This window comes from Nicotiana attenuata, unplaced genomic scaffold, assembly GCF_001879085.1.
Source record: "Nicotiana attenuata strain UT unplaced genomic scaffold, NIATTr2, whole genome shotgun sequence".
Classification (NCBI taxonomy): domain Eukaryota; kingdom Viridiplantae; phylum Streptophyta; class Magnoliopsida; order Solanales; family Solanaceae; genus Nicotiana; species Nicotiana attenuata.
Window position 1 is genome coordinate 216451 of NW_017671901.1, and position 16691 is coordinate 233141.

At 41.0% G+C, this 16691-nt stretch overlaps 1 protein-coding gene across 1 annotated transcript; it reads left to right on the top strand.

The window, feature by feature from the left end:
- Positions 1-9217: 9217 nt before the first annotated feature.
- LOC109210799 lies at positions 9218-11342 on the top strand. Its single transcript, XM_019374267.1, has 6 exons — positions 9218-9302; positions 9947-10280; positions 10328-10576; positions 10682-10813; positions 10921-10993; positions 11247-11342. The coding sequence occupies exons 1-6, from the start codon at positions 9218-9220 to the stop codon at positions 11340-11342; spliced, it is 969 nt and encodes a 322-aa protein (XP_019229812.1).
- Positions 11343-16691: the final 5349 nt, after the last annotated feature.

The window sequence follows — 16691 nt, forward strand, 5'->3', positions numbered from 1 at the left end:
GGCCGAGGTTCCTGAGTCAGAAGTCACCCCGTCCCCAGCATAGACGGGAGAAATAGAGCCTCAAAGCAAAATAACCCCAAGAACGGAAGAGGTTCCTAGGGTCGAACCTGCGGTGGTCGACATATCGGTCTCCCCTCAGATTTCCGATATTATAATTCAAGAGGCCAATGTGCTGGATGGTCAGGGGGTGGATCTCCATGGCTTCTTTGACGTGCTCGAAGCGGCTACTTCCAAGGAGATCCCCGAGTTTGGCAACCTGTCGGTGCCGAGGAAGGTACCATCACGGTGGAACTGGATCTCCATCAAGCTTAAAGCTGGTAGATCAATTTCCGGCTCCGAGTGTCAACCCTAACCGCAAACGCCATATGGTGTTGACCGTCCCTGAAGATTCTCGAGTTTTCTCCCCCCGGTCGGGGTTGCCAGTTATCTGAGAGGCTTGGTGACCGAAGAGGACCAAGCGGTGATGGATGCCGTGGGAGCCGCCTGCTTATTCAACAAGGCCCAACATGTGCTAATTCGGGTAACCTTCGAAAGTTTATTTGCTACTTTCTTTGTGTTTGTAGATTATTCTTAACATTTCTTCCCTTTCTTGTAGGCTTCGGTGCTGCGCAATGAAGCCTTCGTCCGGGATCGAGAGGAGCATAAGGCCGACGTCCGGAGCCTTACTAAGAAGGGCAATACTTATAGGCTCCTCAGGGAAAGACTCCATGCCAATTTGATTTCAGCTCGGGAGGAGCACACCGACATGGCTGAACAGGTATTCCGAGTGCTCCACGATAGTGATGCCGAGTTAGAAATAACAACTAATGACCCAATTCTGCAGATCTAACCGAGGATCGAGCAGATCGATCGGCTCAACAAGCATGTGGATGATGTATGGGTTGAGGCTGAGGTTTTAAAAGGAAAATGGCTGTCTTGGCCGCAATGAAAGAGACCATTCAGGCTCAGTTGGATTCAGCCGAGACTCAGCTTCGAGCTGAGAAAGAGAAAAACGCGGTGCAGACCGAGAAGATCAAAGAGCTCCAGTCTCAGCTGGATTCAGCTGCCAGCAAACTCGAGGAGGCTAAATCTGAGGTGGCCAAGGGCCGGGATCAAGGCTGATGAAAAGGTGCCCAGTTCAAAGTCGACGTTGAGGCCATCCAGACTAAAGCCAGAACTATGATCGATTATGCAAAGTGGCAAGGTCGAAGGGAGGCCCTAGAGGATGCTCAAGCCCAAGATTTCAACATTACGGCTGAGATTGACAATGCCGAGCAGAAGAAAACCGGGCTTGGAAGCTTGCCTTCCCCGAAGATGACTCCGATGAGTCTGAAAAAAAAGATTTTGAGGACGGGGACGCTGCTTCCGATGAAGACCAAGCCTCATAGTACTTAGTATGTTTTGTTCTTCTCTTTTGTACTTTTTTCTGGGGCCGTTTTCGGGCCGTGTTGCCTTTGTAACCAATTTCCAAAGTATATATAAAACTTTTTTCCCTTTTGCAAAAGTTGAAATGTCTTATAATATAACGAAGTCGTATTCGATTTGTTTGTAACTGAATCAATATAGCCTTTAGGCTTCATGATTGAGCGAGGACTTGCTCGAACTCGAAGTAAGGTAACCCTGAGGTTTTTCAGTTGAGCGAGAATGATCTCTCGAACTCGAAGTAAAAGCGACCCTTAGGCCTTTGTATTTTTTGTATTAGGCCGATCTAGCCTTTGTAAAAAGATTATGTATACAAGTAAGGTTTTCTCCCCTTTTCTGCTTGAAAAAGTTTTTATTATTAGTGTTTAAAAACTTGGAATGCCTTAGCATAATATAATAAGGAATCATCCGAGAGTTCGAACAACCTTCACATTCATTAGAGTTTTGATGCTCGATATTATCGTAGCATTTTATGAATTTGCCGGGGGTAGCCTTTAAAAATGGTTATGAAAGAATTCGAAGGCGTATTTCGTTACAAAATTCGGATGTCTCCGAACCGTGTTAATTCAGCCATAGCTTCTTAGTATGGGATCTTGCCGTTGGGCTTATTTTCCCGTTTACTTTGAGCTTGCCCGAAGTAATAGTCCCCAAGTAGGGCGGCCTTGACCATTAAATTCGAGGGTTGCCTAAAAGGTCTTATGACCTCGATGTTTCAATAATTCGATCTTGTTCGAATTTACTTTTCGTACGGTAATCCTCGAGTGTGGGGGTGATTATCCGAACTCTAGTTATGATCGGCCCTTAAGCTCGTTTCCATAATAGATCGAATGTATGTAATTCTAAAGTAGAAAATTTTTTCTAAGGCATGAGCTATTGGCAAGGAGAGATACTTCTCTTTATTTTTGCGAAAAATGATTATACATGCATACATGTTGTGTGCCAAAGCTCAACCAACCTATGCGGGCATGGTTCGTTTGACAGTTTGACCCTTACAAGTTTTGTTAATTCAGATTATCATCCTGTGGTTGTTTCTTTAATTGTAGTTTTAACTTGTGAATTGTTGTAGCTACCAATTCACCTTACTATCTATGCTATGCTTGGGAAAGCTGTGTTTAGATTAGAGTAGAATTAGATAGAGCTTGTTTCTGAACCTGTGGCTCGGGGGAAGATTTGTTAGTTAGGATAGGAATATACCTAATAGTCTTGCCTAATTGAATACCGTATTATATTCGTATAATACGGTATCCGACTTTCGAGTCACTTTATTACTTGACGACCACGTATACTTGTGTGTACTTTGGAAACCAGCAAGTTTTTGGCGCCATTGTCGGAGACTTAGTTATTGATTATTTATTTGAGTTAATTTGTTATTCACTATTTGTTCAAGTTTTAATTTTTAGTTTGTTTTATTTGTGATAACGTAGGCTCTTCTCTTGAATGCGGAGGAGTAGATGCGCAAACAATCTCCTTCCTCTTAATCCTGAAATCGAATAAACACTTCATAGAGTGAGGAGGGATGTCGAAAATAGAAATAGAATTGAAAGAGAGTTGGACATCGTAGTTCAACCACAGCCAATAGAGATGGCAAGTAATGAAGAGTGTCCGATGATAGAAGCTGTAAGGCCCAATCTGGCACTTATGACTCAGGCGATTGTGAAGCCTGACATCACGGGTCACTATGAATTCAAACAGTACATGGTACAGCTGATTCAATCCACAGGGCAATATGCGGGTCTATCTCATGAAGACCCGCAAAAGCACATTAAGAACTTCTTGGAAATTATAGACACTTACAATTATCTGAATGTTTCCAAGGACTATGTCAGGCTGAAACAGTTTCCCTTTTCACTGATGGGGGAAGCTAAGTAATGGTTACAAAAGGAGCCCATGAACCTAATCCACAATTGGGATATTCTAGCAATGAAATTCTTAATCAAGTTTTTTCCCACAAAGAAGACAAAGTCACTGAGGAGCCAAATTCTTGGGTTTCAACAACGAGATGGTGTGACTCTTCGACAAGCTTGGGAAAGATACAAGATGTTACTCAAAGACTGCCCACGCCATTGTCAGACTGATGAGGTGTTGGGTCACACTTCCGTTGATGGGTTGGACGAGGCATCAAAGATTAATCTTGACTTAGCATGTAGGGGTAGTTTCATGGCAAGACCGTATAGTGAGATCCAGATCTTGCTAAAAAATATCATTGCTAATCCTAATAATTTGCAAGGAGATGTGGAACCACGAAGAACACTTAAACAAAAGGTAACAGGTGTAATCGAGCTTGATAATTACTCAGCCATGAGGGCATATATAGCGAGATTAACAAATTAGATGAATAAAATGGCAATGCACCAAGAACTACAGATGCAGCATGTGCAATAGATGTCTACTTGATGCGAGTTAGGTGGTGAAGGTCACACAAGTGACATATGCCCCATGAATCCTGATTCCATCTACTATGTGGGGAAACAAGCTAGAGGGCTGATAAATCATAATTCTCAATATGGTAACACATACAATCCGAACTGGAGGAATCATCCTAACTTCCCTTGGAGTGGAAATTAGAATATCAAGCCTCAGGAAAATTACAATCGTCGACCTCAACCTCCACAGCAAGCAGAGGAGAGTTTGACTGACATGATGAAAAAGCTCTTGATAGACAATCAGCAATTGCACACAGAATTCAGAAATCTAGAGAGGCAGTTTGAGAAAATGGATAACAATCAGAATATTAGACCTGCTAGAGCTCTTCCAAGTGATATAGAGAAAAATCCTAAAGTCAATGCAGTGACGTTGAGAAATGGGAGAGAGTTGGTAGAAGTGCCTGAGAAGAAAAAGGAGCAATCTGGGCTTGAAGAAGAAAGAGTACCAAAACCTGTAGAGGTAGATGAGAGAAACAAAACAGAGCCTAAGCAAAAAAATCAGAGAGGGCACCACCTCCTTTTTCTTAAAGATTGAGAAAGAAGAATGATGACCATATGTTTCACAAATTCCTAGATATGCTGAAGCTGATACATTTGAACATCCCTTCGCTGGACATGCTCCGTTAGGTCCCAAAATATGAAAAACATATTAAGGACATAGTGGCAAATAAAAAGAGGTTAACTGAGTTTGATATCGTAGCACTTACTGAGGAGTGCGCTTCCTGGATTCGATATAAGCTTCCACAAAAGCTTAAGGATACATGTAGTTTCACCATCTCCGTGAGGATTGGTGAATTTGATGTGGGTAGAGCTTTGTGTGACTTGGGTGCAAGTATCAATTTGATGTCGTTGCCAGTTTTCAAACAATTGGGCTTAGGAGCTCTGAGACCCAGCACGGTGATGCTACAATTAACTGATAGATCTTATGTTTATCCTGAGGGGGTAATTGAGGACGTCGTGTTGCAGATTGGGAAGTTATATTTCCTCTAAATTTTATCATCATAGATTACGTGGCTGATGAATTAGTTCCTATCATCTTGGGACGACCTCTTTTGGCCACTGGAGATGAAATTATCAAAGTCCGAGAAGGTGAGATGATCCTGAGGGTGGATAATGAAGATGCAGTCTTCAATGTATATCGATCTATTTAATTTCCTCGTCATTACGAGGACCTGGCCATGATTTTGGTGGTGGAGATAAATGAACCAGCCATAGAGCCAAGGGCGTTTAAAGAAGATGCACTAGAAAAGGCATTGACGTTGTTCAATCACTTGGAACTTGAAGAAGAGGTTGAGGAGATATTGTACATTCTGGATGCATCGTGCAAATACATAAGGGAAATAACCTAATTTGAGCCTCTGGATAGGCCAATCAGCCCGCCTCCTAAATACTCAGTTGAGGAGGCCCTAAAATTAGAACTTAAACCTTTACCATCTCATCTTCATTATGCATATTAGGGAAATTCTAACACTTTACCTGTGATTGTTTCTTCTCATTTGTCTGAATTGCATGAAGAAAAGCTCTTAAGGGTGCTGAGGGAGCACAATCATTCCATTAGTTGGGCGATGCCTTACATAATAGGTATTAGTCCTGCATTCTGCATGCATAAAATACTCATGGAGGAGGGACACAAGCGTAGTGTGGAACATCAACATCGCCTAAATCTAATCAAGAAAGAGGTGGTAAGAAAAGAAGTAATTAAGTTGCTCGACGCAGGTGTAGTATTTCCTATCTCCGATAGCAAGTGGGTAAGCCCTTTTCAGTATGTACCTATAACGGGGGGTATGACTGTTGTAGTAAATGAACAAAATGAATTAATCCTAACTAGGACTGTGACTGGTTGGCGAATATGCATGGACTATAGGAAATTGAATAATGCTACACGAAAAGATCACTTCCCTCTCCCCTTCATTGATCAAATGCTTAACAGGTTAGCCGGACAGGAATCCCACCGTTTCCTTGACGGTTATTCGGAGTATAATCAGATTGCTATGTCCCCGGAAGATCAATAAAAGACCACTTTTACATGCCCTTATGGCACTTATACATTGAAGAGAATGCCAATGTACCTACGACTTCTCAAAGGTGTATGATGGCTAATTTCACCGATAAGGTAGAATTGTTTGTGGATGAATGCTTAACCACTTTTTCTGTGTTTGGTCCTTCTTTTGATGAATGCTTAACCAATCTTGCTAATGTGCTCGCCAGGTATGAGGAGACTAATCTGGTACTGAATTGGGAAAAGTGCCATTTTATGGTACGTGAAGGTATAGTGCTGGGACACAAGGGGTCCAAAGATGGACCGAAGTTGACAAGGCTAAGGTGGGAGCAATTGAAAAGTTGCCACCACCGAATTCAGTAAAAGGATTTAGGAGTTTTCTGGGATATGCAGGTTTTATCGTCGATTTATAAAGGATTTCTCAAAAATTTCCTCTCTTTTGTGCAGGTTGTTATAGAAGGATGTGTCGTTAAAGTTTGGCGATGCTTGTCAGAAAGCATTTGAGGAGGTGAAAAAGATGTTAGTAAGTGCACCAATAATAGCGGCTCCTGACTGGAACGAGCCATTTGAGGTGATGTGTGATGCCAATGATGGTGACATTGGGGCCGTATAGGGCCAGAGGAGGAGCATAATATTTCACTCCATTTACTATGCAAGCAAGACTCTCACTCCCGCTCAAATAAATTATACTGTGACAGAAAAGGAGTTGCTTGCTATTGTGTGGGCGTTCGATTAATTTCGGGCCTATTTGGTTGGCACAAAAGTCATCGTCTACACAAACCATGCAGCCATAAGGTATTTGTTTGAAAAGAAAGATGCTAAACCAAGGATAATCCGTTTGGTTCTACTCTTGCAGGAATGTGACTTGGAGATCCGAGACCGTAAAGGAACAGAGAATCAAGTGGCTGATCACTTGTCTAGGTTTGAAACTCGAAATCATGTAGCTGAGGGAGATGTCATCAAGGAAGCATTCCCGACTATCTGGAAAGTGGAGACATGTCGCTTGATCATAAACCTTATGCTAAAAAGAAGTTCTTGCGAGATGTGAGACCATATGTGCGGGATGATCCATTTCTGTTGGGTTGGACGAGGCATCAAAGATGAATCTTGACTCAGCATGTAGGGGTAGTTGCATGGCAAGATAGATCTTGCTAAAAAATTTCATTGCTAATGATAATAATTGGCAAGGAGATGGGGAACCACGAAGAACACTTAACAAAAAGGCAGCAGGTGTAATCAAGCTTGATAATTTCTCAGCCATGAGGGCAGATATAGCGAGATTAGAAGCTCCGAGAACTACCACGGTGATGCTACAATTAGCTGATAGATCTTATGTTTATCTTGAGGGTGTAATTAAGGACGTCCTGTTGCAGATTGGGATGTTTATTTTTCCTGCAAAATTTATCATCCCAGATTACGTGGCTGATGAGTTGGTTCCTGTCATCTTGGGACGACTTCTTTTGGCTATTGGTGATGCAATTATAAAAGTCCAAGAAGGTAGGATGATCCTGAGGGTGGACAATGAAGAAGCAGCCTTCAATGTATATCGAGCCATTCAGTCGACTCGTCATTACGAGGACATGGCCATTATTTTGGTGATGGAGAAAAATTAACTAGCCGTATAGCAAAGAGCATTTAAAAAAGATGCAATAGAAAAGGCATTGACGTTTTTCAATCACTTGGAAGTTGAAGAATAGGTTGAGGAGATGTTGCACATTCTGGATGTATCGTGCGAATACATAAGAGAAAGAACCCAATTTGAGCCTCTGGATAGGCCAATCGGCCCGCCTTCTAAACCCTCAGTTGAGGAGGCCCCAAATCTGGAAGTTAAACCCTTACCATATCATCTTCATTATGCATATTTGGCAAATTCTAACACTTTACCTGTGATTGTTTCTTCTCATTTGTCTGAATTGCATAAAGAAAAGCTCTTAAGGGTGCCGATGGAGCACAAGCATGATATTGGTTGGATGATGTGTGACATAATAGGTATTAGCCCTGCGTTCTGCATGCACAAAATACTCATGGAGGAGGGAGACAAGCCTAGTGTGGAACATCAATTCCACCTCAATCCAATCATGAAAGAGGTGGTAAGAAAAGAAGTAATTAAGTGGCTCGACACAGATATAGTATTTCCTATCTCCAATAGCAAGTGGGTAAGCCCTGTCCAATGTGTACCTAAAAAAGGGGTATGACTGTTGTAGTAAATGAACAAAATGAATTAATCCCAACTAGGACTATGGCTAGTTGGAAAATATGCATAGACTATAGGAAGTTGAATAATGCTACACAAAAAGATCAATTCCCTTTCCCCTTCATTGATCAAATGCTTGACAGGTTAGCGGGATAGGAATCCTACTATTTCCTTGATGGCTATTCGGGGTATAGTCAGATTGCTATTGCCCCGAAGGATCAAGAAAAGACCAATTTTACATGCCCTTATGTCACATGCATTTATGAGAATGCCATTTGGGTTGTGTAATGCACCCATGACTTTTCAAAGGTGTATGATGGCTATTTTCACCGATACGGTGGAACGTTTTGTGGAGGTTTTAATGGATGATTTTTCTGTGTTTGGTCCTTCTTTTGATGAATGCTTAACCAATCTTGCTAAATTTCTCGCCAGGTGTGAGGAGACTAATCTAGTACTAAATTGGGAAATGTGCCATTTTATGGTACGTGAAGGTATAGTGCTGGGACACAAGGTGTCCAATGATGGACTGGAAGTTGACAAGGCTAGGGTGGAAGAAATTGAAAAGTTGCCACCACCGAATTCAGTAAAAGGAGTTAGGAGTGTTCTGGGACATGCAGGTTTTATCGTCAAATAATAAAGGATTTCTCAAAAATTTCCTTTCCTTTGTGCAGGTTGTTAGAGAAGGATGTGTCATTCAAGTTTGACGATACTTGTCTGAAATCATTTGAGGAGGTGAAAAAGAAGTTAGTGAGTGCACCAATAATATTGGCTTCTGACTAGAACGAGCCATTTGAGCTGATGTGTGACGCCAGTGATGGTGCAATTGGGGGCGTATTGGGCCAGAGGAGGAGCAAAATATTTCACTCCATTTACTATACAAGCAAGACTCTCGCTCCCGCTCAAATAAATTATACTGTAACAGAAAAAGGATTTGCTATCATGTATTTGTTTGAAAAGAAAGATGCTAAATCAAGGCTAATCTGTTGGGTTTTACTCTTGCAGGAATTTGATATGAGGATCCGAGATCGTAAAGGAACAGAGAATCAAGTGGCTGATCACTTGTCTAGGTTAGAAACTCGGAATCATGTGGCTGAGTGAGATGTCATCAAGGAAACATTCCAGGATGAGAAATTTTTGGCCATTACTGCTGGGGAGGTGCCATGTTATGCAGATTTTGTGAACTATCTAGAAAGTGGAGAGATGCCGCCTCATCTTGAACCTTATGCTAAAAAGAAGTTCTTGCGAGATGTGAGGTCATATGTGAGGGATGAGCCGTTTCAGTTGGGTTGGACGAGGAATCAAAGATGAATCTTGCTCAGCATGTAGGTGTAGTTGCATGGCAAGATAGATCTTGCTAAAAAATATCATTGCTAATGATAATAATTGGTAAGGAGATGGGGAATAACCACGAAGAAAACTTAACAAAAAGGCAGCAGGTGTAATCAAGCTTGATAATTTCTCAGCCATGACGGCAGATATATTTAGATTAGCAAATCAGATGAATAAAATGACAATGCACCAAGCACAACAGATGCAGCATGTGCAACAGATGTCTACTTGCTGCGAATTATGTCGTGAAGGTCACACAAGTGACCTATGCCCTTTAAATCCTGAATCCATCCACTATGTGGGGAAATAAGCTAGAGGGCCGATTAATCAAAATGCTCAATATGGTAACACATACAATCCGAACTGGAGGATCATCCTAACTTCTCTTGGGGTGGAAATCAGAAAATCAGGCCTCGGGCAACTTACAATCATCCACCTCAACCTCCACAACAAGCAGAGGAGAGTTTGACTGACATGATGAATAAGCTCATGATAGACAATCAGCAATTACGCACAGAATTCAGAAATCTAGAGAGGCAGTTTGGGCAAATGGCTAACAATCAGAATATTAGACCTGCTGGGCTCTTCCAAGTGATACAGAGAAAAATTCTCATGTCAATGCAGTGCCGTTGAGAAATGGGAGAGAGTTGGTAGAAGTGCCTCAGAAGAAAAAGGAGCAATCTGGGCTTGGAGAAGAAAGAGTGCCAAAACCTGTAGAGGTAGATGAGAGAAACACAATAGAGCCTGAGCAAAAATCAGAGAGGGCACCACCCGCTTTTCCTCAAAGATTGAGAAAGAAGAATGATGACCACATGTTTCACAAATTCCTAGATATGCTGAAGCAGATACATTTGAACATCCCTTTGGTGGACATGCTCCGTGAGGTCCCAAAATATGCAAAATATATTAAGGACATAGTGGCAAATAAAAGGAGGTTAACTGAGTTTGAGACCGTAGAACTTACTAAGGTGCTACTTCCAGGATTCAACATAAGCTTCCACAAAATCTTAAGGATCCGGGTAGTTTCACTATCCCCGTGAGGATTGGTGAATTTGATGTGGGTAGAGCTTTGTGTGATTTGGATGCAAGTATCAATATGATGTCGTTGTCGGTGTTCAAACAATTGGGCTTAGAAGCTCCGAGAACTACCACGGTGATGCTACAATTAGCTGATAGATCTTATGCTTATCTTGAGGGGGTAATTGAGGACGTCCTGTTGCAATCTGGGAAGTTTATTTTTCCTGCAATTTTATCATCCTAGATTACGTGGCTGATGAGTTGGTTCCTATCATCTTGGGATGAATGATTAACGAATCTTGCTAAATTGCTCGCCAGGTGTGAGGAGACTAATCCGGTACTAAATTGTAAAAAGTGCCATTTTATGGTACGTGAAGGTATAATGCTGGGACACAAGGTGTCCAAAGATGGACTAGAAGTTGACAAGGATAGGGTGGAAGAAATTGAAAGGTTTCGACCACCGAATTCAGTTAAAGGAGTTAGGAGTTTTCTGGGACATGCAGGTTTTATCGACGAATTATAAAGGATTTCTCAAAAATTTCCTCTTCTTTGAGCAGATTGTTAGAGAAGGATGTGTCGTTCAAGTTTGACGATGCTTGTCTGAAAGCAATTGAGGAGCTGAAAAAAGAAGTTAGTGACTGCACGAATAATAGTGGCTTCTGACTGGAACGAGTCATTTGAGCTGATGTGTGACGCGAGTAATTGTGCAATTGGGGGAGTATTGGGCCAGAAGAGGAGCAAAATATTTCACTCCATTTACTACACAAGAAAGACTCTCACTCCCGCTCAAATAAATTATACATAGAAAGGAGTTGCTATCAGGTATTTATTTGAAAAGAAAGATGCTAAACCAAGGCTAATCCGTTGAGTTTTACTCTTGCAGGAATTTGACTTGGAGATCCGAGACCGTAAAGGAACAGAGAATCAAGTGGCTAATCACTTGTCTAGGTTAGAAACTCGGAATCATGTAACTGAGTGAGATGTCATCAAGGAAACATTCCCGGATGAGCAATTGTTTGCCATTACTGCTGGGGAGGTGCCATGGTATGCAGATTTTGTGAACTATCTAGAAAGTGGAGAGATGCTGCCTGATCTTGAACCTTATGCTAAAAAGAAGTTCTTGCGAGATGTGAGGTCATATGTGTAGGATGAGCCATTTCTGTTCAAGTCATGTATTGATCAATTAATGAGAAGATGTGTGCTCGAATCTAAAATCAATGCTATCTTACATGAATGTCGTGCTTCGCCTTATGGTGGTCATCGTGCAGGTGACAAAACAACAGCTAAGGTGTTGAAATCGGGTCTCTATTGGCCTAGGGTGTTTAAAGACGCCCATGAGTTCGTGAGGAGATGTGATAGGTGCTAGAGAACAGGAACAATTACTAAAAGACATGAAATGCCGTTGCATGGTATTATGGAGGTTGAAATTTTTGATGTGTGGGGAACTGATTTTATGGGTCCGTTTCCCTCGTCCAGTGGGTGTAAGTACATTTTGGTGGTCTTTGACTATGTGTCAAAGTGGGTGGACGCCATAGCTCTTCCTACCAATGTTGCCAAGGTTGTGGTAAAGTTTGTGAAAAAGCATATCTTTACATGATTCGGCACTTCGAGAGTGATGAAAAGTGATGGGGGCACCCATTTCTGTAACAAGCTCTTGGACAATATCTTAGCGCAATATAGGGTCAAACGTAAAGTGGCAACCGCTTACCATCCTCAGCCTAGTGGGCAAGTTGAAGTCTCAAATAGAGAGATAAAGCAGATCCTGGAGAAGACAGTTAGTGCAAGTAGGAAAGATTGGACTGCAAAGCTTGATGATGCTCTATGGGCATACCGGACCGCCTAAAAAACTCCAATCAAAACCTCCCCTTACAAGCTGGTTTAGGGGAAAGCATGCCATTTACTGGTGGAACTAGAGCACAAGGCTTATTGGGCAATAAAGAAGCTAAACTTTGATGCAGACTTCGTGGGTAAAAAGCGGTTGATGCAATTGAACGAGCTTGATGAGTTTCGCTTGCATGCATATGAGAATGCCAAGTTATATAAAGAAAAGACCAATCGCTGGTATGATAAGCATATTCAACATCGCGAGTTTGAACCGTGCCAATTGGTTCTCTTATTCAATTTGAGATTGAGATTCTTTTCGAGGAAACTCAAATCGAGATGGTCGGGCTCGTTTCAGGTAGTAAGAGTCACTCCACATGGTGCAATTGAGTTGCGCGTCTTAGGTGGCGAGAGAATGTTCTTAGTGAATGGACAAAGAGCAAAGCACTATTACGGGGATAACTTTGATCGTCAGAAGTCGAAGGTGTTACTTTCCAATGACTAGATGAGATTCTGTGTCGTGCCGCGACATTAAATCAGGCGCTTGTTGGGAGGCAGCCCATCTTTGCTGCTTTCTTTTATTTTTATTTTTTCATCTTATTATTGTTGTAGTGTTGTTTTTATTTTGTAAGATTATAAGAATAGGAAGCAAAGCAATTGGAAGAGTGGACAAGCGTGTCAGATGGTGAGAACTAAGTGTGGGGTGCCACACAAAGGATCATGCTTGGGGGAAGTCTGAGTACCCCGTGAGCCGCTATTGCTTCGGCCTTTGGCCTTTCAGGGAGTTTCTTGTCCACCCTCGTTATTGTTTTGCTTTATTTGTGCATTGGGGACACTGTACTCTTTTAATTGTAGGGTGGGAGAATTCTCTAAATAATTAGTAGTAGGATGTAGAAAAATATGAACTTCTTCTTTTTATTTTAATAGTTGTGTAGTAATTTAGTATATGAAAAATAAAAATAAAAATAGAAAAATTGGACCATCTTTAGATGAATTGAATTGAAGCAATATCTCTTGACTTTGTTATGCCTTGAGAATACTGATTACTTTTGTTGTGACGCTTAGGCTCAGTTTTTGAATCTTGCATAAGTACCATAAATCGTATAATCTTCAATTTGCGTAACTGTTTGACTAGAGTGTCTTGATGAGTCCAATCCTGAGTGAGTTATGTTCCATGTGTGCGCGAGGTTTGTATGTTATTCTGTGCATTGTATTTGATGTCTAGAACATGCCCCGTGTGTTTGCAAAGCGAAATAGTAGTTTTGTTCGGTCTTCGAAGCGATATAGGTGTTTCTTGGTTGAGCCAGATATATATAGTTTACCCGCCTAATTGTTATGTAATGTAGTTAACCCCTTAGAGCCTGTAATCCTATTTCTTTGGCAACCACATTACAAGCTTTACTTATTTGTTTGAACAAACCATCTATTTGAAAATTTTCACCTCTCATGAGCACTTGAATTGTTATGAACTTTGTAAAAGTTAAAGTGTGGGGTGGTTGGTTTGGCTTTTGAGTGGAACTAATGAAATAAGGAGAAAGGTGTACTGTTTTGAAAAACAGTAAAAGCCACTTAAAGTGAAAAAAAAATAGTTGTATTGTTGTGAAAAATATTCCTTGATAGTGGTGACTCTTGATGCAATTGTGCTTAAAGAAATATGGAGTTATATACATTGTTGTGAAGGTGGAGTTATGATTTGACATAAGTATGGGGTTTGAATGTTAAAGTATATGTATTAAAGTACTTAGGGAGGATCTCTCTTATATCCAAATGTATCCTACCCGACCCGCAGCCTACATTACAACCAATTGAAGTCCTACTTGATCCTAGACTGAATGAGCTCGAATAGTAGAGTAGTACACTACGGACAATCCTATGGTGCATCTTTTGCGGCATATGAATGTTATTTCTGAGAGTGATTGAATTCTTTCTATCTTGAGTTCCTTATTGTTCTTAAATTTTATTGTGTGGAACTACTCTCTTTTGTTGTGTGAGGGCACTTGATTCATGAGGGAAAGGTAATGTTATGACTTCTATGTTAGAATAAGTGAGTGAGTTGTGAATAATGCATGGTACTTGTGAGTCAAATCTTGAGGTGAAAATGTTACACCCTTGTGCTTAGTCTATTTTAAAGATTCTTGGTTTGATGAGTTAGGAGAATTGTTTAAAAAACAGCTTCTCTGAATCTCACTTTCGCGTACCGCGTAATAGTGGTCGCCTCAGCGGTAGTCCTTATGCGGCCGTTCTTTTCTGCCGCTGTCAGTGCTCCAGTCCCAGCCTTGGATTTGTGTACGTTTGACTCCTTCATGAGTTGATTATGACTTCTTTGCCTCATTTTGACCAAAACCTACAAGCAAACACATTAAGTCAGTTTTCGGGAATACCTTTATGAATTTTCGACCCAAAACCTAAGCAAAAGAGAGCAAATAATAGGCTAAAATCCCTAGTAATCAACTACCCCAAACTTAAGCTTTTGCTTGTCCTTAAGCAAACAAAGTAATTCCCACCTCCAAAAGAAAAGGAAAGGAAAATTTCAGCTGTCCTAAGGTGACTTCATCAAGCATCAATTGAGACTAACAATTACCCTTAACACAAATGCATTATCAACAACAGACAACTATTTGAGTACCATAGTTCTAGTGCGACACAAGAGCATCAAGAGTTGACTTAACTCATCAAGGAAGCTCGCTCTATTACGTAAGTCATTGTGGGACCCAAACTCTTCCTCCTATACTTTCCATGAGCAAGTCTCACTTTATAGAATATGACACTCAAAACAGAGATTGTGAAGAAGTACACTCATCTCTCACAAGGGAATGTCACAAGTCTGGCTTTAAGTACCATAAGCTTGCCCCTTATGTGAATCACCACTAATATATGCTCACTCAACTCGAAATCCTATAGGCCTTTTGCGGGAATGTAATGAAGGCATTTGGATCAAGGTAGGATATATCGGTCTATGAAGGTTTCATCTTTCCTTAAGCACTTCATTTTCTCATTTCGGCTCACACTTTCTTGACTCTTTGATTCATTTTCTTCTTCCTTAAGGGAACTAGAGAGACACATTGTCACTCTCTCTTGTTCATGACAATCATGTTTCTCCTTTTCTAATCATTCCAAGCCTTTCATCATTGCTTCATTGAATCCCTTCATTTTTTCTTTTTGACTTTTTGGCTTTTCTTTCTTTTCTTTTGCCTTCCCTTTTCTTCATTTTGTACCTTATCACTTTCACATTCCTCGTCTCTCCCCCCAAACTTATGCTTTTTCCAATTGTGAATGTTAAGGAAAGATCGGGTGCTAAGAGAGGGTTATTATAGAACGGATAAAGTCTTGTATCATGGTTATTGAAAGAACAAGGGCTTCGGCTCAACGGAGTTGACTAGAGATACCATATTTGGTGGGATATGGATGCTTTTAAGTTTCAAGTTGGATCAAGGAGAGCCTATAATCATTTCTCAAGTCGAGCTACACTTAGAATTTTGCCTAGACAAACATTAAGGGAAAGTTCTAGACTTATTGGCATGGGACTTGGACTTGCAAATCAATATCTCACCTCACAAGCTGTTGGATTGCTAAAGAGAATAGAGTTGAGGGCCCACAACAACCCCAGCTAAGATTGAGCAACACAAATGGCTCCAAGAAGCCACTCAATGATTGTTTAGACAACACAAAAGTCTAAAGGTCACAACTAGAACTATTCTTTGCAAATCAACTTGTTTCTAATCATGAGGTCAAAGGTAACCTTCTTGAGATACTTTTATTCATTACTGCTGCATATCAAAACAAAAAGAAAAATAGACTCAATCCCTTAAGAAGGTTGTCACGCCATCCATCGTTGGGAAGAGCCACCCGATTCACACAACATCCACCTTTGGAAAGAACTGTGGCATTAAGAAAACCAAAGGCTTATTGATCACGAAGCTAAGAACTGAAAAAGAAGCTACTAAAGGAAATAAAAAGCTAAGCTATTAATGAAAAAAAAACACAAGAACTTATAAAGTAAACTACGGAAAGTAAAATGAATATGTACAATAAGGGAAAGAAACGAATATATACAAAATGGGAATGAATATATACGTGGAATGGTAAAGTTATAGACATACCAAAAGTGAAAAATAACGATAAGTAAAAATAAAGAAAAATAGGATCATAATTATTACATGCCAGTCATCAAATCAAAATAGGACCACCGCCCCCCCCCCCCCCCCCAAAAAAAAAAAAATAAAAGCTAGCATTGTCCTCAATGCTAAAAGCAAAATAAGATCTGGAGAAGGGTCAGAGAGTAAAGAAAACTCCCTATGTGATCTACATCGGGTCCTGCACATCAGTCGGGTCCTCGGACTGCATAGGATCTCCAGCTCCCACCGGGTCTCCAAATCTGACTGGGGGACCACGGGGTTGCAGAGCATCTGGATCATCCCTGTAGTAGCCTGTGTAGTGGCACCCGGCCCCTCAGACTGGCCAGCTGCTGGTGCCTCATGATTTGCTACCTATGTTGATGTGACGTGCT